Source organism: Cinclus cinclus, chromosome 12 (assembly GCF_963662255.1).
Source record: "Cinclus cinclus chromosome 12, bCinCin1.1, whole genome shotgun sequence".
Lineage (NCBI taxonomy): Eukaryota > Metazoa > Chordata > Aves > Passeriformes > Cinclidae > Cinclus > Cinclus cinclus.
Window position 1 is genome coordinate 9,015,024 of NC_085057.1, and position 25,546 is coordinate 9,040,569.

A 25,546-nucleotide genomic window follows, 5' to 3' on the forward strand; every position below is an offset into this window, starting at 1 on the left:
AGGGAGCAGATCATGTTCTTCACTATTAAAGAACATAGTATTTATATTCTAGAAATACTGTACCTTTTAAACTAGCTCCAGAGAGACAGACTAGAAGCCAGATCCAGGAAAATAATCCTTAAGTCACAGTATATCGATTGTCTCTAAAAATAGGGAATGAAATTAACACAGTGGACATTCTGATGAGACAGTACAGAACAGTGCAGCAATCCACTTCTGCATCAGCAGATCCTCTCCTATGTACATGCAGACAATGAGAAAGGAAACACTCCAGTCCATCAGGACAAAACCAATCATCAGGAGATCTCCACAGCTCATCATGTGCCTAGTTTCCCTGTTGTTAACCAGTATCCTCCAAGGAGAACTCTTCCCCCTACAAAGACTTGAGATCATCTTGCAGTTAAGAGTAGAAAGGAAAGTACACAATCTAGAATTTCATGGTAACATGGAATTTTGTTTCCACAGAAAGGTCAGCTGAAGTTCTTCTTTGTCCCCAACCTGCAACTGCCCTAAAGGTCTGTCAAGTATTGCAGCTTCTGTCAATTTTAAGTGTTAAGAGGTGGCTCTCATGGCTGCCCAGTAGAGCAACTGGTACAGTGTGTATCTAGCAGTTTAATATCCACTGTATTTCTGATGGAGACAGCCAAGGCAGCAGCCTTTCCAACTCTGCCCTGATGATGGGACAAACTGCCCGGAAGAAAGGGAAAGCCACTCTGTGCATGCCTGTTGGGCACACCCCATGCAGCAGGCACATGCAACTGCTTGGAATAGTAGAAGCCTGCCCCAACCGTGCCCTCAAAGACTTAAAATAGGGCCAAAGATGGACATGTCAGCCACTACAATATGGTGAAAGGATTAGAGGCTTCTGATAGCTGAAGCAGTACTGGTGATCCCAAGATCCACCCTACAAGGGGGCAACTGATGGCTCCCAGAAGACAAACTGAGGTCGTAGTACCTGCTGCCAGCCCTACATCCACCCTAGGCACCAGCTTCCCAGCTTACCCACTGCAATCTGGGCACTGATCCTAGGCTGTTTTCCTCTGGCCTAGTTCTGAGGGCAGACACTGAGCTAAGAGTCTAAAATGATACAACTGTGCATTGCTACTTCACCTCTCTGCATGCACTTTTAGGTACAGAGTCCTGTAAGAGGGAACAAACTGCTCATACTGACAGCAAACTCAAGCACACCTGCTTCCTCAGGAACATCAACATCAATATGAAGCATCAGGGGCTTGGGAAGTCTCTCTAAGCTGCACACCTCAACACTGCTCACAAGCACAAAGACAGGGAACATTGGCTACTCTCATCAATTTACACTCTGCACAACCAATAGAGAGGGCAGACCTTCCTTCTCAATACAGATAGGTGCTGGACAACAGAGGCTTCGGGAAAGTTGCTTGCCTGTACACAAGTTTATGTTCTTTTACTGTAATATATATTTAAATATTTATCTGTGTATTTTGGAACAGGGAAGGGACATGAGATGGAGAAGCAGGGAAGACAAGTTCAAGAAGCAGAGTAATTTCTCTGCATCCAAGAAGCCGGTGGCACAAGTAACAAGCCTGGCAAGTGATCTCCCATTTCAAGCAAAGTTGGCTACCTGCCGGCTTCAAAAGAGCAGACTATTTGTTAATGATATAAAATACAGCAACCATTTAAGACATAGCAAGGCAAGGCTACAGGGCTGGGGATTATGGTCATGAACGATGCCAAAAGCTACACAGCTGTGTTAGAAACTGTGAAAAGGCTGTTAAACAGCAGGAGTAAGCCATATGCTGCTCCTGGAAGGCCTTTTCCCTCCACTACCCCTCCATCATGCGTTGTTGTGATGCATTTGAAAAGGTGGAGAGAGGGGGACTTGCCTAGGGGTAAAGCCACAGAACATTAGGACAGTCTGATCTGATCTCATAGATCCCATGTTCCTAGCCTGGCACTGAGCTTCCATCAGCAATCAAGCGTTCAGGTCCTTCAACAGAAATGTATGCCCTTCTACCTTCCTAAGTTGTAGGGGTGAACGAAATCCAGCAGAGTTGAGCTGGAAAGCATGAACAGGGATGAAAACAACCAGTTTGCATACTGATCTTTGTATAATGACCCCCCCACCCTCACAGCTCACTCTTCCCCAAATAAAGACACATTGTTCAATGGCATGTTGAAAAGACGTGCTCGTCATTCTTAATAAACAACTAGAGTAAGAATACATAAGAGAAACAGGGTGGTATCTTTATATGATACACAAGTGTATGTTACAAGAATTCCATCAGGCACAGAAGCCTCAAGGTTTAAGGCCTCAATGTTAGGCCAAAAAAGAAGAGTGTGGTAAAGTTTGTACTTTTAACATCTAAAAATGTCACTTAAAGGTCTGAATAGAAATTGTTGGTTTGTTTTTTTTTGTATAAATCATAATTGCAGTTCACTCTCTCCTCTTTCTTCCAAGATAACAGCAAATTAACGTCCAAGCACAAGAAAAGAAGATGCCTGCCTCTCCTCCACTGGCTGAGCAGGTCCATCCATCATTCTGTGCCCTCTAGGCTGCACGTGGCTCCAAGGAGACAGAGGCCCCAGCCAACCAGGCCAATCCTGTAGTTCATGTTTTCTACATCATAAAAAAAAAACCCAGAGTCAACCAGCAGCTTTCCACAGCTCCCAGCTTGCAGGGGATATGCAGCCTCCAATGGTTCCAACAGTTTGGTGTTTGGTGTGTTGGGTAGTATACACAATGGGTAGGTTTTCCTTTAGATTCTTTTAAAGAGAAGAAGCCTAAAAGGGCTTCATAACTACACCAATAAAAAACCAAAAACTTAGGCATCTCCTTTAGTGTAAAAGTCTGTACAATTTCTCTTTGCTTGTCCCTCCCCCATCACCCTGCCCCACCCCATCTGAGCCACGAAGGATGCCTTAGTGCATGGTGCTGGCATTAGCCACGGCAAGAGCTTCCTGAATCTCTCGTATCACCAGGATCCGGGTGAGCATCTGCTCCATCTGCTCTCTGCTGATCGGCTGGATGGAATACCAGATAGGGCTGTTGGGGGCCACCACTGGCTCTGGTGTCAAGTAAAATGTGTCATTCCGGCCTTTCACACTCTGGGGGCTGTGTGAGGAAGATCAGAAATAACCAGACTAACAAAATGTCCTGGAATAGAGAGACCATCACTGTCCTCACCCCAGGCTGCACAAATCCTGACAGTGACCATCTGGCTGATGACATATGAAGGTACAGAAATACATCTAGGGGCAACGTTCATCCCAAAGTTTTAGGACATGCCAAGGTTAAAAAGCCATGGTGAGGACTGCAAGAAAGTAGTTTTTATTTCACACTGGTAAGCATAACACACACATGGCTTTAGGGGTCTTTCAGAGTGAATAAAGGATGGGATATTTTACATTCGGGCTACCAGCAAATCCATCTGTGCAGATGAACCATTATATTAAACTTCAGGATCATCATAATTTAGAGATGAGTCCTTTGAGGCACCCTCCAATCTCCATAGCAAGTCCTTGTTTTTGTTCAGAAGCTAGTTTGAATAGGACCCTAATCCTATCTTCAGTAGTTGATGCTTCAGATGACTTGCAACTCACAAACAGAAGAACAAGTTCGTGCCAACACAGCAAATGTCCAAGATTAGGAGCAGCCAGTTCACAAATCAGGATTTGTCTCTTAAATACCCCAAAAATTCAATTTACATGCCATCAGTTAATCCCACTCTCTCATATCACCACCCCTCTCCATTTAAGTAAATTTATGGAAATAGAGAAATTGTGCCAGCAATATCATACAGTGCTGGAAACTAGGCCAGGCACAGGGTGCAGCTCGCCAGTCACAGAAGACAAGCACCATACACACAGAAAAGAGCTCTCACCATTTGAAGAGGTAGAAGTCATACAGCTTTATCGGACACCTCAGGGGGTTCTCTGGATTCTCAGTCTGCTCTGCATACATGTCATCTGTAACTACAAACCAGCCCCCCAGAAGTTTGTCAGACACTCTGTGTAAGCACAGCACACTGAACAATACCACAGAGCCTCAACACTGCAGCACTTTGTCACTGTACAAGAGCTGGCAAGAGACATATGGTTGTTCCAGAGCAGAGGCACCTGGCTGTAAATGCTTAAGGCATTATGCAGAGCTTGTTTTATCCTAAGGCTATTGGAGATCACTACCCATCCATATCCTTCTTTTCATTTCTCCTCTACCAGTGTGCAAAATGAGGGATATCTCACTACTGAGACTGCAAGCCTTAGCTGCAGCCCGCGCTTTTAAGAGCATGGATTGTACTTACATAGGAATTCCGTATGAGTTCACATGAATCAAGGCAAGAGAAGCCCTCCCAAAGAATTTTTGCATCTCTTCATAAGCACTTAACACCCAATAACCTCTCTGCCCATAAAAAAAAAAAAACAAAACAACAAAAGTAACAAAAAAATTATCCTTAGTTCTTGATGAGTCCCACATGTCTCAGGTAAGGTATGTCCCCAGGGTATGATTAGAAGGTACTATCCTCTCTTGGATAGAATGCATACTGCCAGGCTACAGGTAACTGGCAGAGCCTACCTGCAAACATCTCCAGGTTCATCCACTTCTTCAAGCCCAAGTAAATAAATATTCCCAAAGAAACCTCCTAGACACTACCTTTCTGTCCTGTCTGGTGCATGCCTGGAGCCTTCATATAGCGGATACTCGTGCTTTTATCCTTGGGATTAGAAGGGTTCTTCTTGGTCTGCCTCAGCACCTTGGAGAAGGCCAGCTTCATGTGCTGGTCTACTGTTTTCAACAGGAAGTATCTGAGCAGCAAGAACAGAATACAGGACATTGAGAGGCAAGCAAGGAATATAGTCTCAACAGCAAGGTAGGTTATCTTTAGTCATCATGAGCAGGCTGAAGCTCAAACCAACCACTGGGCTAAGGACTGTTCCAGCAGCAAAGCATAGAAAACCCATAGGTTGAGTCTACCCTCTGCTAGATCATTTCCTTGTTAAACTGCATCCTCTTTGTCTGATGAAGCTACAAGCGGGCTCTGTGTGCAACCATTTGAAACTCATGATTTTGCAGCAGTTCCACACCAGTCCTATTAAGGCATCTGAAATTCCTTTATTCCACAAGATTCCCTAAGACCTGAGTACTTACTTTGTATTAAAAAACATCAGTGTAGTAAGCAAGGTGGAAGGGGAGTGAGCTCCGAGCTGCTTACACTCCCACAGCATCTCTTCTGTTACATGACTGGAGAGGATGTAACCTGCAATAATCAGAAGTCAGCATCATGCCAGGGGACAGACACAACATGAATACAGGCAGCATTTTACAGTCTAAGTACTGGAGAGCACATGAATCTTAACAGAAGGAGGAAGAGGAGATTCTCACTAATGTCAAGATTCAGTGCTCTGCAAATAACTTTTTAAATAGCAGGTAAAGTTAGGAAACACTTGTACATATCCATCAACCTCTAGTTGTGGAGAGTATGCTTGTGCAACATGCCTATACATCCCAGCCCCACAGAGAAAAGAATATGCACTTAAACAGCTTTTAATTATTGGCTTGACTCCAATGCAGATGCTCTTAATCCAATAATATGTGAGAGCAGGCAGGCCAGTGTAACAAATCAGTTCTTGGCCCACAGCTTCAGTAAGCATGCAGTGCCAAGTGATGTATTTGGACACATGAGTAATCCTTTGATTCTCAGAATTTTTTTCCTCTTTGTGTAGAAGAAAAACACTACACACCAAATACACAGATAAACAGAAAAACAGACAGCAGTATGAACTCCAGGGTTTGTGGAATGTCAAAGCACTGATCAAACAGCCAGACTGAAAACAAAAGGATTCCAAAACTAATGGTGCTACTCAGCCACCTAGCCTGTAACATCAGCTACTTTTCTGAACATAAGCAGTAACTTCTTCACTGATGTCCGAACATATCAAAGGGAATAAAACAATGAGAACACAGGTTTCCATGCTCTGAAAATGCAATTCTTATCTAGTTCCCATGCAGGTCTCCGTCAAAGTCTGTCTCTTCTGGAACTGTTCCCCCCTCCCTGTTGCCATGATCTCCTAAACATGAGGTTGAGCTGCAACTGATTGCAGCACTGGAGGCTTTAATCACTCATTGTTTTTTACTTTGACACTCACTTGGTCCTGCAAACAGTATCCATATCTGGCTACACATCACTATGACATATATATCTCCCAAATAAACAATACATATTAGAGGCAGGATGTATTACCACTTCAGATGAGGAAACCTGATTCAAATCAAAGATCAGCTGGCTGCCAAGTAAGCCAATTCCATGACACTACAAGGTCCCCACAATGTGCCTTCTGACTGGTGACAAGTGACAGACAAATAATGCTCAATGACAGTCAGGGTTAGAGCCTGACAACTGCTGTAACCCCAACATTCACTGCAAACGTAACATTTTCCTCCCTGACCAGCATTAGCTAGCCTAGGGATGTTACATACTTCAAAAGGGTTTCTATTCAGACTACACTCATGCTGTAGTTTCAGTTTAAACATTCCAAACTCTGGAAAGTTTTAAAGTTCTTAAACAATAGCCCTTACCAAGAGGTGAAACACGGGGCTGTATGTCCTTAAGAACTTCATGCAGCCATTCAGTGAACCGAATGTAGTAGAGATCTGAGAAGATGTCATCAACCCGGCCATTTTCAAAGAGATACTGTAAGAGATTCACAACATAGGCCAGTACAGTGGGAGCAAGTGTGCTCTTCAGACCAGACCTCATCCTAAGGGCCCACATCCTCAGTCGAGCATTTTACAGCATAGCACTGAAGACTAATAGAGTTTACTTGAAGAGTGAGGACTCTTGCACCAAGGCTAATACGGGGTAGGTAGGTAATCTCTATTACAATAATGGGAATGCCAAGACCAAAAAAAAGGAAAAACCATCTTACAAAGTAAAGCTGCTTGGATTTCACCTTTTATTTCATGTGTGATCACTTCAAGTCATTTCACATGACTACTGGACACTACTCTTTCAAGTTAACAACAAGGAAGCTCAGTTTCCCTGTCCAAGTTTAGCTCTGTTCCTGCAGCTCTTCCAGAAAGCTCATACTTCCCATGGAACATAAAGCTAAGTTCTTGCCTGTTAGAGCTTCAACTAGATTTAGGTCTTGACAATGACAACTTCTTCAAACATCATTCAAACCCTTCTCCCCGCTACCAAAAGAAGTTAAATTGATTTATTATTTTCACTGTGATACTGAACTCAGTTATTCACAAACTTAACTCACAGATTAAAGCACTGCTTGCAACAAGGACGGACAAGTCATCTGATGTTTTCAAGATTTTTTTATGCAAAGAGACTTGTTTCATATAAAATGGTCTGAAAGCCTAATAGAAGCCACAGTCTACTTTTATAACCAAGAGTCCCTCTACACATGCTGACAACATGGACAGTTCTGCAGCACACAGAGCTGTCTATCCTACCTTCTGAATACACAAGAAGATATAGTAGAGCACATCTGGATCATAGGGTTCACCATCACCATTCCGAGCTTCTCGTGTCATTAAGCACAGACCATAATTCAGCTCAGCCACAGCTGAAGATATGAGATCTTCCTGGAACCTCAGCAGCTGACGCCCTGGAAAAGCAAAACAAAGCTACATTATTTAAGTCATAAACTCATTATTTCCTAACATTTCAGGAAATATTTCCCACATCTCCATTCCATCTGGCAGGTCCAGTGCTACCTCATTTTCCCTGTACAGTAAAGCAAGTTGAAAAAAATCCAGATCTTAGGCTGTCAAAAATACTAAAAGATAAAATAGGCAATGGTTTGATAGGAAGATCCTCTGTCCTACCAAATGCATGACTATGGCTTTCTTTTACCATGTCCCCAGTGAAATGCTGCCCTGTAGCAACAGGAAAACAGCAACCCCACGACTGTTGTACCATCTTGGCCAGACAGTTTGTCCATGCACCCCAGTCATGCAGTTTCTATTGCTATCAAACCCAGGTGTTCAAGAGGGCTCAGCACAGAGCTAATATATGTCCTGTGGCAGTGCGAATACACAGTAATAAGTACTACAGAGCAAATTAAAATTAAAATTCAGGAACAATCACTCATTAAACAAAAGAGTTTTCCAGAGCAGTAAACATCTAACATTTCAGTAATTCCTAATCCTACTTGAAAGGAAACAAAGGCCATGTTGTCACGATACTTACTTCCAATAGGTGCTAGTCTATTTTGGGCTTCTTTTTCCAGCTCTGCATTCTTGGTCTGCGCCCAGCTTTTCCACACTTCAAGACCTTCTTCTGGCTTCAGAGAGTTTGGAAGTAGAAGTTCAGGTGAAGTCTGTGGCTGTGGCTGCTGTTCAACTTCAGCAACCTGAACAGTTTGAGCCTATGAAAGCAAACACTTCAGTTTATATACACACTTCAATATGCAACAGCTGGACAAAAAACAAGAATCCCACAACACCTGTAGCCCCAGGATACCAACCTTCTGCAATGCTCCCAACCAGAAATTAATCCAAGGAATGCAACTTTTGCTGTCCAACCTGAATTGCTGCTCAGAAAAGAATATTCTACACTCCAAAAACGCTCTGTTTGAATGGACAGATTCTATCTTCAGCTCACTTGTCACTCTGAATCACCACTGAAGTCTGTCTCACTACAAGGGCAGCCCACAGAAACCACCAGCCCCTGAACAGGAAGGTGCCACCAGCTTTATTCACCATTGCTGCTCCACACCTAGACTGCCCTGAGGAAGGTCCTGGGTACAATCACATACCATATACCACTGGCATTCCTCCTTATCCAGACTCCCTTCTTTAAGCAGTACATAACAGGCACACACAGTAAATATATTCTGTTCTTATCAACAATGAATAAAATTAATTCACTTGTAAAAGCTATAAAGCAGTAGGACTACAACACAGCATCAAACGTCAATTCAATTTCAATGCAGTGTTCTCAAAATACCAAATACTACTAATGGGGACGAGCTACTATTGAGTGAAGAGTGACTGCATGACTTATTACAGACCTAAGGCATCTCCAGACCCTTTGGAAATTTACTTTGCAGTAGGACCTTAGGTCACCAAGAATTTCAATCTCAAACAAACTTATTTGTAAGGCAACCAGTAGCACCAATCTAAAACCTGCAGCAAGCCCTTCAGCTGCACTCATTCAGCATTCTTCACTTCAGGTTCTCAATTCCATGCCACAGAGTCTCACAGCTACCTCAATTAGCAGCTTTACAGACCTTAGTCAAGCACTGGCACCCTGAATATTACAAAAATAGCAATTCTTATATCGAAACAGTTCTGCTTTTTCCTTCCTAAGATCTACTCCAAAAAGCAGCTTTTCCTTTGATACTGCTAAGTGTCAATATTAGTGGAAGTTGCTCTGACAGTACTAGAGACTGCACAGAGACTTTTAATACCTGTACCTTACTTAGTATTAAAAAACCAACAGCTGAAGAGGCAAAGTCTGCAAGAGTCTCAGACTGGAGCCTTCCAACTGCCTCTGGTTGTTTTTTAACTCTCTGCATCAGCTCTTACTAGCTTTTTGCTTATCAGCCCCTGTAGCTGCAGCATGCAGCACAACTGCAGAGACTGACTGAAAAGGCCCAGCTTTAATCAAGGCAGATGGAAACTAAGTTGGGAAGCAAAGCCTCTCTCTGCCTTAAAGAGTCCAAGGGTGAATGGACAGCTTGTCTTTGTAGGAGCTGGGATTGAGCCTCTGCTCTCCACCAGAGCGCTGCCACATTACTGTCCAGAGAGCTGAAAGCTTTCCAGAGGCAACTCCCTCCATCAACCCAATCCAGCCTTCTGCCCTGACCTCACAGACACCTTGTCCAGTGCAAAGGCTGGACATCGGCTGACGTTAAGTCTGCTGAACTGGCAGATGCTTCTTAACAAACTTGTATTTTTCACAAATAGAACTAAATTGCTGCAGCTTGCCCAGATCCCCTAGAAGCACAATGCCAGAGGACAGCACAGGGCAGGCAGGCAAATTCCTTCTCAATTTCACAGTTTTTAAAGGGTCAACTCTCAAAAGTATGATGTTCACCTCTAGTAGCTTTATTGCACCCCTAGAGAGAGAGTACATCCCTCCTGGAATTGCCTGTGTATTTAGGGGATTTCATTTTAAATACCTTATGTACCCTAAAGTACACTTGATCCAGGAAGTTTGCTCTCAACTAGTCAGACTTCAATACTTTACCCAGGCACTGGATCTGCTGTGGACTCCACGTGCAAGACAAAGTAACTAAAAGATAATGACTAGTACTTATTAGCACACCTTATCTGTCTGCAATTATCCCTGCCTGTCCACTGCAACCCCTCGAACAGCTCAGGAAAATACTGCAGATCTCAGAATACCCACTATGAACAGTCTGGCATTCAGTATGTATCTATTAATTTTTAACACTAAGATCAAGACCATACTTTCTTTTGGAAAGTTTTGAGTCCTATAACTATGTACCAACATTATCACATGAAAGTCTTATACCCATCACGAGTCAAGTGCCCTGTGTCACATTCAGGCTTCTGGGACAGATGCATCTCTGCTTCCCAGACACCAGCTGTCTGTTGGCATGCTCCCTCTCCACAACATTTGTAAGCTGTTAATCACAAACTGAGTGCAAAAGGCAGTTTTAACTTACTGAGCAAGTTACTTGTAGCTGCTGCTGCTGCCCCTGCTCTTGGGGTGTAGGCTGCTGCTGTTGCTGCTGTGGGTCCCATATGTGCACTGTTTGTGCTGTATTCTGATATGTCCCTGCCACAGCCTGCACTGCCACTGGAATGTGGATGTTGCCATTCATAAACTGTGCTGGAAAGATCGAATTAGCAAGAGTCTGCACCACTTCCTCGTGAGAGTTCTTCACTACTGAAGTACTTCCCACCATCTTATCCTTGTCATCTTCCAGCTTCACTGTAGCCAGTGTTGTGGGTGAGCCACTGACGTGGACAGCATTGTAGGCCTCCTGAGGGATGGCAATGTGGGTTATGTTTTGCTGCTGAAGGTCACCACGTGGTTGAGCCGAGTAAACAGGGATGGTCCACGTCTCTCCAGTGGGGCTAGTAATGGTCCCAGTGGCACTGTACAGGTGGGCACTGTCCACTGTTAACAAGTCTGGCCTTAAAGAGACATAACTTTGCTGCTGGCCCTGAGGAATGGCCAGCACTGTGGCAACTGGCTGCCCTGAAATAGCATACGATACAGTAATAGGCATATCCACTTTACGTTTCTTCACTGGCTGAAGGACACTCGCAGAGCTGATTCGCCTCTCTCCCTCTCGTGGGGAGCCTTGTTGAGAAGGTGGAGGTGACAGTGCTCCAACTGTCTGGATCTGGATCTGCTGGCCACCAGTAATGGCCTGTCCTGCCACAAGTTGGGCTTGGATCTGCTGGTGTTGTATATGTTCCTCCTGTAGTTCTGCAGCCTGGATCTGTTGGGCAGTCTGCACATGCTGCACTTGGATCTGAGCTGCCTGCAGCTGTGATGGGCTGGGGCTCTGAAGAGACTGACTCTGTATTGTCTGGGATGCCTGCTGCTGTGCCTGGCCTTGGATCTGCACTTGGACCTGTATTGGCTGCTCCGAAGCCTGATGGACAGAGAGCTGCGGAGAGAGCTGCTGGGCGGAGACCTGCTGCGGTGACTGCTGGACCTGGACCTGAACCTGAAACGACACAAGCCACCAGTCAGAGATCAGAAAACATCAATGATTCAGCAGAGATGTTCTGTCACTCAAGATCTATGCTCCAGGTCTTTTATATTCACTTTTGATTTCATGTATTAATCCATTAGTAAAGATTTCAGGAAAGTGAAACCAAGTTATTCTAGAATAAGTGCCTGGTTGATAACAGTGATACAGTAGGTGTGTTTGCTCAGCCTTGCACATGACTCTCAGCACAGAGAGAACATCTCCACCCTCAAAGCTTGATGGGCTCAAGCCAACAGATTCCATCCCTGGAATCCAAGCGTGTTCAAAACTATTTACATTGCTAAATTGTTACTTTAGCACAGGTCTTGCAATAACAAGACTTTAAGGTCATTCACATTACAATCACAGGAGCTCATTCTTACCATGCTCTAAAGATTGTTTTACTGCTGCCCACCCTAGTCCCAAGATGGCCACAGGATCACTTGCTGGTGACAGGCAATAAGAAATATGGGTAAGTCGAAACCAGCACTTGGCTCTTTCCTCATAAAGCACAGGAATACTACTTTGAAACCTATCATTAGTAGTAACGCTACTCAAGCAGGTGTAAACACAGATTGTGGCAAGTTCCATCTCAATCTTTGTCATGCATTAATGGCCTATGCCGCATCATTTTTTTTTTAACTCTAGAAGAATTTCTTCGGCAATGATCATTAAAACCAACCTTTTTTTTCTTTATTTATTTATTCCATTTAATACCACTTATTGTCCAAACTACTCAGTTATATCTTCTAGCTCATGCACTTAGACAATGATGAATAATATATACACAATCTGTTGACTTGATTCCAAACCAGTTCCTTTTATTTTAGAGAAAAAAAAAAAAAATCACACCCTCTCACATTAATGCTCGTTTGTCCAAGGTCTGCCACAATACCTAGCAGCAGTCCAGCAGCACAATGAAAGCCAGCAGTCAAAAGTAGCCCCCAGCACAAATTTCAGGTCTCAATAGCTATACATGCCTTGTCCAGACAATTCTCCACTTTTCCTCACATTTACAGATAACTTGTTACATTTGCCTTGTCCTAGAAGTGATATCCCAGGTACTCATGACCATCTGTTTCTCCAGGCTTCACTAACACTTTATCTTAAGGGAGGGAATTAATTACTCAACACCTCTTTCTGGAGCCAACACGGACTTACTTAGTTGCAAGACTGAATGTCTTCCTACTCAGAGTTCTCTCACCTTTTTCTACCTCACATCCTGAAGCCAAGCAGACTAATGCAGCATTTGCACACACAGCACACTAGCCAGACTGACAATACCAGAAAGAACTACAATACAGGCCTGCTGTGCACAAAATCTCACTTCACAGCATTGCTGCTAAGAAGTCTTGAAAAATGTTAGGGACCTATTTACAGCCAATTAACAGCTGGTAAGGAAAAAACTGGGTTAGCAAAATGCCCCAATGGCAGGCCAGATTTCTAAGTCACCTCCTGTTAAGAATTAGTTCATTTCCAGGAAGAACACAGTATAGTTCCTTCTGGGAACTCTGTGCAATATACTGTAATCAGATGACGTGGTGGCTCTATAAGAATTTCCTGCAAGGTAACAAGAAGCATGTGACCTTATGTTAGCACAACAGTTTAAAAAGCTGCATCAATGAGTGATTTGATCAGGCAGTCAATTGAAAAATATCAACTCACCTAGGGGATGTTTCCTTAGATCTATTTGATATCATTCTGCCCTGGAGCATGAGTACTGCCTTGGGCAAACAGGCCCAAATATGGATCGCATGTAAGGGTTCAGTTTAAGAAAGCCAGTTGCAATCACACTCCTAAGGCAAGAATCGTACAAAATATTTCACTTCAAAATAACTAATATGGTCCTTACTATTAATTTAAGTCCTTGTTCAAAAGATCACCTGCAAGGCAAAGGCCAAAGATTGAACAAATTACATGTTTTATTGCACAGTTATTTTCAGTTTCACACAAGAAAACACTGCTTTATCTGCTAGGATTCAAAATCATGTTAAGAGGTAAATGTGTCACTTTTTCTGAAATTCTGTAGCATTTTCAGAATTTGCACAGGTTGACTGAGAGCACCTTAAAAGCACTTCCACCTTCCTTCCACACAAACTTTTACATTAGAGCTCCTATGAGTGCTGTACCATATAAAAAAGAATGACGGTTTTTTGCTAGCAGTAAGAATTCAAAGTCTCCTCCTGCACTGAAACAATTTTATCACATAAGCTCAACTAGGAAGGTAATGGAACTGGTTTAAGAAAGAGGCATTGTCAGCAAAAGGCATGATCTAAGAACAAATGGAACAAGACAGCATTTGCTCCCTCCTCCTGCAAACAGAATTTCAGTTTGAAGGGACCTCCATTGATCATCCAGTCCAACTGCCTGACCACAAGCTACAGCATGCCATCCACAGCACTGCCTAAATGCCTGTTAAATAATGACAGCCTTGGGGCACCAACTACCTCTTGGAAGCCTGTTCCAGTGTTTGACCACTCTTTTGGTAAAGAAATGCTTCATAATGTCCACTCTAAACCTCCTGGCACAGCTTTGAACCATTTACCATTTCAGAGTCTGAGCCTACTGCGTTTCAAAGTCAGCAGCAATTTCCACCACTTTCAACAGATGAGCAGTCACGCCCTGGAGGCCCTTCGAAATCCTAACTCTTACAATAGGGATGTCTTGCTACTGGTTTAGAGTCCACCCTGTTATTGTTAACACCCAAAGAATGAGTCCAGACCCAAACAATATGAAGTCAAACTCCAGAATCACTTGAAGCTCTTCATGTTCCAAACTGCAGACATCATGCTTCTGACTAGAGAGTGGTCCCATTCAAAAGGATATTGGAGGTCTGCCTACCACACATTATGCATCCCCTGTGGATTACACATCCATTTTTAACAACTGTATTTTGCAATAGATCCCTCCCTATTTTCAAGTAAGTTGTATCCAGGAGCACTACAAGCATCCATTTCAGATTTATAGGCTTTAACCCAGTCTGAGACCAGAGGCTTCTTATATTGACCTCATTGTTCTTTTTTTTCCCCTCAGATAGCAAGTTAGACAAAGAATTACATTCAGCAGCAGCAGATGACTTTATAAAAGACTCTGTACAAAAGGGGCATATTTTAAATTTACAGGCCAAGACCAACAGGGAAGACTTTAAATCTTCACTTTATGCTAAAGACTGAAGCAAAAACATGTTATGCTGGCAATTCCTGGGTTACTGGTGCAAGAAAGCAACATGCCAAGTTACCAGCACTGAAATACTATTTATTGCCAAAAGTCTGCATACAAAGGCATGAAAGAATCACCTCCCAGCAGGCTACCATGACACAGAGAAATACCATAAAGTAGCTGGAAGCTGAATCACATACTAGCTGCCTAGAAAATCAAAAGCGTCAGAAATCAACCTCATATCATAACATGAGGGCAGAACTAAATTACCTTAAAGGAAATAATCTTTTCACATCAAGCCCAAAAACATATTCTGTCCTGAAACTGAGCATATGCAAAGAGTAAATAAGTTAACCCCAGGACCACGAGACATCTGAAGCCTGGTTGCCAAAACTTTTTTTCCTAATGGTTGATAGACAAACTTTCAAGTAGAAGTCATAACATGTCTGCTCTGCGTGGATTCTCTGCCCAAAAAGGAATCAGACTCAGTTGTTTCAGAATTACAGCTCTGAAACTGAGATTTTCTTTGCCTGTTAATTCTTTCATCTGCAGACTGGCTGGATTATCTATTATTTCCTAAAACCTAACTCTAAATGAGCACACATAGCAACTCTTTCCTGCATGGATTTTTTTATATGCAGCTTGTTCTAGAGCACCTGACAGGCTCTTATATGCATCTTTTCACAAAGAGATCTTGGTTTCTGAAGCTGTATTTAAACCAGCAAGCAGTAGTACATACCAAGAGCAGATTTCCAGAACAAGTCTGGAGACGTACTAACATGTCCACACTACACCTTCCAGAAGACTATTTCAAAGTTAGTTCTAGTCTTGCCCACCAGCCAAGTTTGACATCACCAAAACACAAGACTGCATCTTACTTAATTTGATCTGGAGAGAACCCCAAATGACAGGCTCCAAACCTACAAGAGGTAAGAAGGAGGAGGTGGCCAACTTGCTGTGGGAAGCATGTTCTAAATGCCCCCAGAAGTAATGTGGGTGCATCTCAAACTTCCCACACAAAGTCAAGTACTTGGGGAAAAAAAAATAGTGAGAGAATGAGAAGAGTAATCTCAGGTCTTTCAGCCAAACTTAAGGACAGAAGACTTAAAATATAGTTCCCTCAACAACAGTCCTAAGCTAAAGAAAGTCCAGCACTAAAAACTAACACTATAACAAAGAGTTCCCTCTAAAGTTACACCAGAAAGCGTACATGCAAGTACAAAATAGACACGAAAAGTGAAAAGTGAAAAGACTGATCAGGGAAGGAGCAGGAAATGTCAGAACTTGTTATTTAACTGCTTTATAGAAAGCCCTTTGCTATCTAAGTAAACAAGGTTTACGGGAAGGGTACAAGTCAGCTTTTCAGAACAACTGCCAGACTCTCACTCCAGGTTTTTCCTCTGCTCATTCATCAACATCAGAGAGAGAATTCCATCAGCTAAATTAGGCCTTGGGTGTGTTTAAACAGTTACAATATCAAGATTATGCTGTCAAGCAGTACACTGGGGAGGCATTTAGGCCTAAGTTAAAACATATGAACCAAGGAAAAACAGCTTACCTCTCCAAAAGAAGCCTAACTTCCATATACAAGTAGATGCTACCTTGAAAACACCACTCTTGACTATAACCACTCTTTGAAGTGTCCCAATCAGCCCTAGCAAATGCTAATTAATACCTGCTGCTACACTAAAATCATACTGGCATGTTTTTCAAATGTAAGCAAATAGGAACTCTACCTGCAAGCTTAACTTCAAAACCAATACAGAGGCAAGAGGAAGGTACATCCATCAAAAGCAAAGGAAAGATGCATTCTGTGCAGAGCCAGAAATAAGACTTTTCTCTAAGCTATTTAAAGGCATCTTTCCCTGATTTGTGTCATTAGTAACATCTAGCCTCCTATAAAGATCTGAAGTCACAGAATGGATGGAACAGTAAACACATAAGGAACTGAGCAATTAGAAAGGCACAAGTATTAACTGAAAGATATTCTGCACACGCATTTAACCATTCCCCATACAGTTCCATGATCTTGATCACATGTAGCAACATCCCCTTAAGCCCTGCCCAATAAAATCTTGCCACCTAGACATCAGACCGTTCATAAAAAGCTGAAACTGAGGATTTTCTCCACACACACCATAAGCAAAGATACTTTCTGTTCTCTGATATTCTTTCAGTTAAAGCTTCTTGTGGAAGAGGCACAAGAGGTTCACTGACCTCTGCAAAAGCACCATATTTGGGAAGCAATTCAGCACTAAACACCTCACTGGCATCATCAATTCAATGGCCTCACTGCACAGGAACAACAAGCAACAATCTCATCAAAAGCAGAGCTGATAAAACTCTTACTTGACTGGAGCAAAACACAGGCCTTCCCTGCCACTTCCCTGATGCACAACAGGGTATGACAACTGGACACACTAAACTCCTTTTTAAGGTCACTTATGGCACCCCTGTGATACTGGGCGTGGAAGGAGCTCCAGGACACTTGAACTGTAGCAATGACCAGCATACATAACCCAACAGTTGCATCCACTCACCCTGCAAAATAAATATTTGATAAGACTTTGTTGAACCTTTTAGGCAAGAAAAACTTAAGGTGACAATTCATTCTAAGACAAAATTTACTTTGCCAGAATAAAGAAAAGCAGTAAGCAGTCACACTCCGTCTTTAGTTGTTCACAGCAAGTGAAATCCAGGATGAAATCTGGGCACTGATCTCTGTGATTGTAAAATCATCATCAGCACTTGCAACTGTGAGCTCATCTGACTGGTCATACTGTTAATCACCTTCAGCAGCACTGTCACACTGCCAGACATAAGCATAGTCATTCAAAGGGTCTTCCACTGATTTGCAATTGGATTAGCAAGAACTAAACAGATTACCAAATCAAGTACCAGGATGACAAGTTTAATCAAAAGCTAAGAGGCTTCGGCAGACAACCAAAATTCTTCATAATACAACACAAGCAGTATTTCAGCACAGGGAGCCAGCTGGACCGGGTGCACTGCTACAGTGGAACACTGTCACTCCCCAGAGTCACAGCAAAATCCAGCTTTATCCAGAAGATGTGCCCTGCCACTCCTGCCACAGTGACAGTGCAGAGATAAGTGAACACTAGATCATGGGTTTAGCATAAATTATGTCTCAATAAGAAATCCTGAAAGACAGGGAAATACTCCTGCAAAGGGGCAAAGACATTCTTTCCCACCCAATTCTTGCAGAAAACTAAGATAATTCTGAGCTAGCTGCTCAAATACACCTGAGTTCAGCTGCACTGCTGATACACAAAAGCTGCAGCCACGTCTAGTACCAAATATGCCACCTGAAGTGAAGAGCAGGGTAGGCAATACAAATAGTAATAAAGATCTGTACAGATGGGAAAGCAGGTGTCTAAAAGCAGAGGAACATCAAAAACAAGAAGAGAGTAGACAACATTCTTTAGGAAAGTCGCTGAATAAGATTTTTCATGAGAAGGTTTTCATATTCAGGGTGCAAGTCATTTGGTTCAAAAATCGGGAACTATTCTCTGGCAGCAACTTTATGCTTATTTATAAGAAGGTCAGGTTATTTTTCTCTGGAGCATATGATATATGACCCCTCTCCCTGTCTCTGTTACTAAAAGACTTGCAAGAGTCAAGCCTGAACATTGGGTAGTACTAAAAGGAGGCAGCAACAGGAAAAAAATGGGAGAAGGGGAAAAGAATAATCCTTTTGACTTTTAGAATTAGTCTGGGGGCTTTCCCCAGGAAAAAAAAAAAAAAGCCTCATCTTCAAAGCTGAGGTATTCAAAAGCCAATCCTCCTAGCTCTTCTACTGAAAAACGAAACTTCTTCCAGAAAACATCCTAGCTAGCAAAACCAAAACCACTCTTGATCAGTTTTAATAGCCTTATGCAGAGATCCAAGTCATGCCTGAAAGACTTCAGGTTTTTGTTCTTCAAAAGCCTTTCAACACAAGTTACTGTAGGGCAACAGGTTACAGAAGTCCCAGTTAAGCATTCGTTTACTCAAAAGGGAGTAACTGGAGACAAGTTACCAGTGAAGGAGGTAAGTTTGTCTTTGCTGTAGGATAAAAACATGCAAGAGAGCTGTTGGCACCAGTCCACTGCACTGCAGCAAGTGCACACTACCTGATCTCCAGTCATTTGCGACTCCATACCCTCCCTTATTGTATGAAAAAAACAACAAAAGCTCACAGCTGTACATTCTGCTACAGAAACCAGAAACATTAATAGCTCAAGTATATCAGAATTAGAGCTATAGCCAGAGTTCAGCTATTTAGAGACATAACACAGAAAAACCTTAGTAAATGCCCTGCCACCATTCTTCAAATTACAAAATGTATCTGAGGACAAAAGCAGTTTCCTAAGTTATAAAATTGGTTTGCTTTTTTTCCTTTGATACTGGATTTGCTTACTTAATAAAATACCTAATATAATATCTACTTAAAAAAAAAGATAACTCCTTCCACTGTGCAAACAAATAACCTACCTCGATGCATATGCATCCTTTAGAATTCCTTTCCTGAAATGTATCTTCCCCTGGTTCATATCCTAAAGTTGATTCTCTTGCATTTCTCCCTCACTTAAAAGCCAGTTTTCAAGAACAACAACTTTTAGAATGTTTGACTAAAACTATTTAAAGATTATTTATTAAGGAAAAAAAAATCCTTAAGGCAAGCTCCATCCCGCAGCCACCCTGAACAATCAGAGGGGCCTGGTATTTATAGCAGCTTCAGAGCACAAGGCTTTGGGAGTTGTGTACATGCCAGAACTGTCGACCAATAGGTGACACCACTCCATTGCTATGTACACCGCTCCTCCGACAGGAGAGCTCGAGGGAGACACAGTCAGGAATGCCAATTTACTACCAAATTCCTTAAATGAAAGGCAAATATTGCTGTTCTATATAAAGTTAATTGGCCCTGCCTCTCAAGTACTTGTTTGAGGCTTAAGGAATCCATCAGTTAGCAGGTCATATATACATTCAGAGATGATTTCAGATGCTTACCTGGACTTGCTGGGGTTGCTGAACCTGTATCTGCTGCTCTGGCTGAGTTTGTTGCTGGATACTGGTTGTCACAGGACAAGCAAGTTCAAGCAAAGACCCAGCCACCTCTGTGCTGTCCGTGTAAATGCAGTTGCCACCCTGCTGATACACCATTGTGGTGGTGGCTGTCTGCTGAAACTCCTGGAGAGCTTCTGGCCCCTTAGAAGCAAGGGAGTCTAGAAACTCCTTCATCCTGTGCTGGGGGATCGTTCGTGCCTTCACACGGATGTATTCTTCAAAGGAAATGGTGTTCTCCAGAGAATTATTCATATTGCAAGGTCCTCAGGGTTCCTTAAGGAAAGAGAAAGTAAAAGTCTTAACTACAGCACTTCCTTCATGCAAGGATAATCTTAACTCCAGTAACTGATCTCTCATACCAAATACTGTATGAAAACTGGCAAACATGCACAGCCAAGATGCCCAAGACAGATGCTTTAGTTTTATGAGGCATTTTGTGCTATTACACATTTCTCAGATTAACCCTTGTCAGTTCAGGGGAGTCTGATATCCAGGTGTGACTCTTCCTCTTCCCAGAGCTCACTGCCATGTAAACTCCTCTAGCTCTGCACTTCACCCAGACCAGTCAAGTCCTGTACCAGACAAATCCCGTCATACATTCCATTTGTTTGCAGCATGCACTGTTAGCAAGAGAGGCTCAGAAATCAATATCTGTGGCCCTGCTTTGCAGCCGCAGAGGTGGGAAACTGAGCAGTGTGTTCTATCAGGCCGTGCAGTTCTATTCTAGGCAGCTAATGGGAAGCACAACAGAAGAGCAACAGATGCAGCGTTCAGCTCACTGCTGTTAGGACTAGGCCAGCCTCATCAATGTGAGCATAGCAAGCAAAAGGAGAGCACTGGAATTTAGATATTTCCTCAAACTGGAAACTACACACATGGAGAAGCAGAGCTCTGGAAATGACAAAGGCAACTGCAGCATCAGTTCTTGATCTTTTAATATAGGAAGAGGTTAACATGAAACATGCCATGTGTGAAGACAAAAGAAAGACACAAAAAGAAGTCAAGATGATCAGGGCGGAAGTGAAAGCAAAGACAAAAACCACCACCTGAGAACGTCAGACAGCTCTAGGGTATACTCTGACAGCATTCTTCTCTTATTCACTTATCTTGTTTAAACCCACAAATTGTTTTTGCAGTGAGTATACTCGTTGTTTCTGAGGCACTAATTAGCCCTGATAGAGCATAAATACATTTGAGCTATAACATCACCAGACACTGAGACAGTTGTGAAAAAATGTGAAACAACGCAAGATCAGGACTAGAAGAGGTGATTCAGCACTACTAGATCAAGCTGCATAAAGGAGGAAAAACAGACAGACATCACTATGTACATCATAACTGTAGGTCTAAAGAGAACAGGTATAAAACCAGAGCTTTATGTATCCTTCCAGCACAATTTAACAAAGTAGAACTGAGACAGGGCTCTGGTTGAACACAAAACTGCAAAAGCCTGCCTGTGTGAAAATGAGAGTTAACTCTAGGCTTTCACTGGCACTCAAGCACACTGCACAAGTCCAGTGCCAGATATCACCAAAATCTGTGACATCTGAAGCAAATGCTAACCCCTCTTCACTGTTACGTGACAGCAGTCCAAACATACAGTTTTTGTTTACATGGAAGTTCATGGCTAGTGCATTGGACCAGGCTCACAGGAAAAGAAAAACTAATATCAAAGGTAAGGGGAACATACATGAGACAACTTGTGCTCTATGGTTTCTCAAGTCTTCAAGACACATTTGTTGCTGCATGAGATTTCTACAGAAGATATTCTTAAAATATTCAGCATGTTTAGTAAAAAACACCAGATAATGGTGTTCACACAGCAAATCCAACGGCTCTGCAAATATCAGCATACAGAACCTCCTGCAGAGCTCACATCTGGACAGAAAACATTCTTTCAGACAGCAGTGTGACATTTTCAAGCCAGCTCTGGGTGCTGGAGCCAGCAAGACCATTCACCTCTCCAGGAGCCACCCAAGAGTACGCTACACCTCTATACACATTACTAAGCTCTTCCCAGGTGACCATACACCCAGGGTGAAACCAAGGAAGAACAACAACGTTAATGCATCCATAGGGATTCAGGACTCAGACAAGACCTACAGCAGGCACACTGAAATGTGTTCTGTGTCTTAGCTGCATGATGCTCTGTTATATACTGAGGTTGGAAAACAGATTGTGAGCAATTAACTTGTCGTAGTCTTCTACTTGGAACTTTCAAGTATTTTATTTCAATACTATAGCAAGGCTTTCAGAAGAGAATTATCATTTTCCACGTCCACCCTGAGGTGCACTAGCCAATACAGCTTTGAGAGGGAAGACTCTTCTGAAGAATAAGCCTCAAGGATGCCATGCTGGGATCCCAAACATGAATGCCACAGATATTCTTTGACAGCAGGATCCCAGACATAAGTGTCTCAGATGCTCTTTAACAGTCAGCTGCTGCTGAATTGGATGAGCTCACCTCTTCCAGGTGCTCTCTTCCTGCTCCTGCATTTTTTTTATTAAGTTGTAACAATGCAGGGAATTGCTATTCATCTTCTGTTATTCTTGTCAAAGGAGAGAGTAGGGAGGTCAGCAGGGCCACTGTTTCCAATGGGAGCTGTTAGCCCTCACTTCTACTTTTGGTAGCCCAATCCTTCTTTCACAAGCTACATCATCCTCCCACATAAGCAACCAGAAGCCACTAGAAACCCGGAAGCATAAGCACCAGAGGTCCACCACCAAACCATCACCAACCTCTTCTGACCACCAGGAAGCAGAAGCAAACACTAATTTCTTAAATATAAATCCTTGACCCTGCTCAGCAGGTCCATTTCAAATAGTTCTTGTTAGCATCAAAATCAAGAGCCTACTAGGCCAGTCTTCCCTTGCTAGTAAATCTTCCTCTCTCACAAGCTGTCAGAAGAAACTTCTTTCCTTTCTTCTACCATGGGGGAAAAAAATCCTTTACATTTTCTTCAAGTTACTATACTAAGAGCCACCAAGCTGAGCCCTGCAGTATGCCAAGAACCAGGCATGGACCAGAGCCCCACCATGGCACGAAGCATCTGTTCCTGCCCCAAAAGAGCAGATCTTCCTTCAGTTTTCTCTATAGCTGCAGTTACAGACCCTGTAGGTAACGGTGTCTCCCAGAGCCATTCATATCAGTTTAAAGGCTGCTAAGGATTATTTAATTAAAAGCACTGAACCGCACTTCACAAGACCCTATACAGCAGTAGCGGCACCAGATCCAGAGAAAGATTCAGAAATGTAATGCTGCAACCCGAGAAATTTTACTTATTAAAACAAAACCAACCTGTATTTATGGCAGAAACCTTCTGTAAGGCTCTAGGGTGCATTCAACAGGCTTTTTCAGGGTAACACATACAGCTTGCTGCTGCAGTCACCACTTTTACTAGTAGTTATTAAAACACGCAAATTTGTGCATTCCATTTACCCCACAGACACGCACTGGAAACTGTAAATGCCCACCCTCACTGGACCTCAGCAGCATGTCTTTAATAGTACAGTTTAAAATTTAAAAAGAGCATCCAGGCAATAAGTTTCTGCAATAAAGGAAGGTAACTCCTCTCTGTACAGCTTAACTGCATTTTTTTTTCAGGAAGTAAGTTCAAGAAATTCTTTGAAGATTATGAGCACATACGGTTAGTTGATAAAACTTAGACTGAGGTTACTGAAAACACACACACAACTTGCAGCATGTGGACAATCTGGACTCACCAGTCACCATGTTGCATGTATTTCTGCTGCTCTTGTCCTGAGCTCTTAGACTTGTAACGTTCTGGAGAAGACAGAACAAAGAAGCCCTTTCCATCCCCAGTTCCTCTTTCTTTGTTAAGTCATTTTATTTTTAATATGTATTCCATTATGAAAAAAAATCAGGAAACAAAGATATGATCATCCACGCAGCTAGCAGCTCCTACTGAGAAATTTCAAGATGCCCAATTCCTAAACATCGTATCCCTCAGCCTGGTGGTACTGAGAACGACTGTGTGAGCATATCTGTCACAGAGCGCCGTGCGACGACAGCCGCGGCACGGTGGGCAACACCGGAGTTACTGGCAGACAGAACTTAGAACAAGGCAGCAGCAGCAGTGACCGCATCCAGAGGCAAATCCCCCCTGTCCCCCGCAGGTGTCCCCGGGACTGCCCCGAGAGACAGCCGGGCACGCTACGGACCGCTCGGTCACCTAGGCAAGACGAGGCAAAACTCCGTATTTAGGCCCTGAGACCGCCGCTGCAGCTCGGCCTGTCCTGCCCGAGCAGGGACGCGGAGCCCATGGGGCTTCCCCGCCCGCGGGGACCCGGCACTGCCCCAGCCGCTCCCGCCGCCTTTGTTTGTCGGCGGGGCGGCCGGGCCGGGCCCGCAGGCGGCGCCGTGACACCGCCTCCCCCGCCCCCCCGGCAGGAGCCATGTCGGGGGCTCCGCGAGGACGGGACCGCCGAGGGCCGCGCACAGGCCGCGCCTTCCGGTGCCTCGCTGGCCGGGTCGGGGGGGGGGCGACGGGGACGCGCCCGGTGCATGGGGGGAAGAGCAGGGGGCGCGCCCGCGCGGGCCAGGAAAGCGCGCGCGCGCGCGGCAGGCGGGGCCGCCCCCTCCCCCTCCCCGCCGGGCCCGCGCCGCCCCCGGAACCGCCGCCTCCTCCTCCCGCGCCCAAAGAGAGGCCCCACCCGGCCCCGCCGCCGCCGCGCACTACCCCGGCCCGCCGGCCCGGCTGCGCCGCGGAGTGACCCGGCCCCGCCTCACCCCGGCCCTGTCGCCGCCGCCGCCTCGGCCCCGAGTCTTTTCCCCTCACAGCTCCCTGGGCGCCATCTTACATTCAACCCCCTGCAGCCAATCACCGCGCTGCCCCAGCCTCGCGAGAGCGCGGTTCCCAAGCCCCGCGAGAGCTCAGCTCCTAGGCCCGCCCCGCGCCTTAAAGGGGCCTGGTCACAGCGGGGCACGGGGAGGGTGTGGCCGCTGGGGGGCGCCCTGCGTTTGGGGGGTGGGCGTGCGGTCGCTGTGACAACGCAGAACGCGCTGGGGACGCACAGGGACAGACCTCGCGTAGTCGGGATATCCGGCACACCGGCAGCACTGCGTGGCCGTGAGGCGACGCCGGCCGAGGAGCTCCACGCGGCCGCCCGCTCCTTCGCGGCATGCGGGCGCAGCCCGGCCGCCATCCCCACGCAGCACCTGGGGCGAGGCTTCGAGTCGCGACCGTGTGGGGTCATACCCCGTTGCTGGAAGGGCACTGAGGCCTGCGCGGCTTGTGCCGGAGGGGCTGCGCCCTGCCCCGGGCGGCACCGCAGAGCGAAGTGTCTCCATAGAGCCGGAGGATGCCCCGCGCCGTGGGACCGTGCCGGGTCTGCTTTAACGTGTCCATGTGCTCGGCGCGGCCTCCCCATCCCCGGCCCCGCTTAAGGTGGCCCGTTGAGCTGGGCAGGGTCACCCTCCACTGACTTCAGGTCCAAGGGCCCAGGCACGGGGCTCGGGGCACACGGTTCATGCCACTTCCGCGGGGACACCCCTCTGACCCCTCACCGGGGCCAAGCAGGGACCACGCCACTCGAGTCCACCTTAAGGGAGGAGGGCGCTCCGGCGGTGTTTGTACACAGTGTGCACACCCTGTCTGCACCCTCTTGCACATCCCCTGCACCCCCCGGAGAC

At 44.7% G+C, this 25,546-nt stretch overlaps 1 protein-coding gene across 3 annotated transcripts; it reads right to left on the reverse strand.

Annotated features, from left to right (window-relative positions):
• Positions 1-2,150: 2,150 nt before the first annotated feature.
• Positions 2,151-24,714, reverse strand: QRICH1 (glutamine rich 1). 3 transcript variants are annotated; one of them, XM_062500483.1, is made up of 11 exons: positions 24,644-24,714; positions 23,617-23,677; positions 19,837-20,166; positions 10,624-11,640; positions 8,178-8,355; positions 7,439-7,593; positions 6,554-6,668; positions 5,126-5,234; positions 4,631-4,782; positions 3,861-3,951; positions 2,151-3,091 (listed from the first exon to the last, which is right to left on the reverse strand). In XM_062500483.1, exons 3-11 carry the CDS (start codon positions 20,143-20,145, stop codon positions 2,899-2,901), a joined length of 2,319 nt encoding a protein of 772 aa, XP_062356467.1. In that variant the 5' UTR covers positions 20,146-20,166; positions 23,617-23,677; positions 24,644-24,714; the 3' UTR covers positions 2,151-2,898. The 3 variants fall into 3 exon arrangements, 2 of the variants coding, with proteins under 2 accessions (XP_062356467.1, XP_062356468.1); XM_062500484.1 differs by lacking the exons at positions 23,617-23,677; positions 24,644-24,714 and adding an exon at positions 24,087-24,252; XR_009933561.1 differs by lacking the exon at positions 24,644-24,714 and having other exon boundaries at positions 3,049-3,091; positions 4,281-4,782; positions 23,617-24,057.
• Positions 24,715-25,546: the final 832 nt, after the last annotated feature.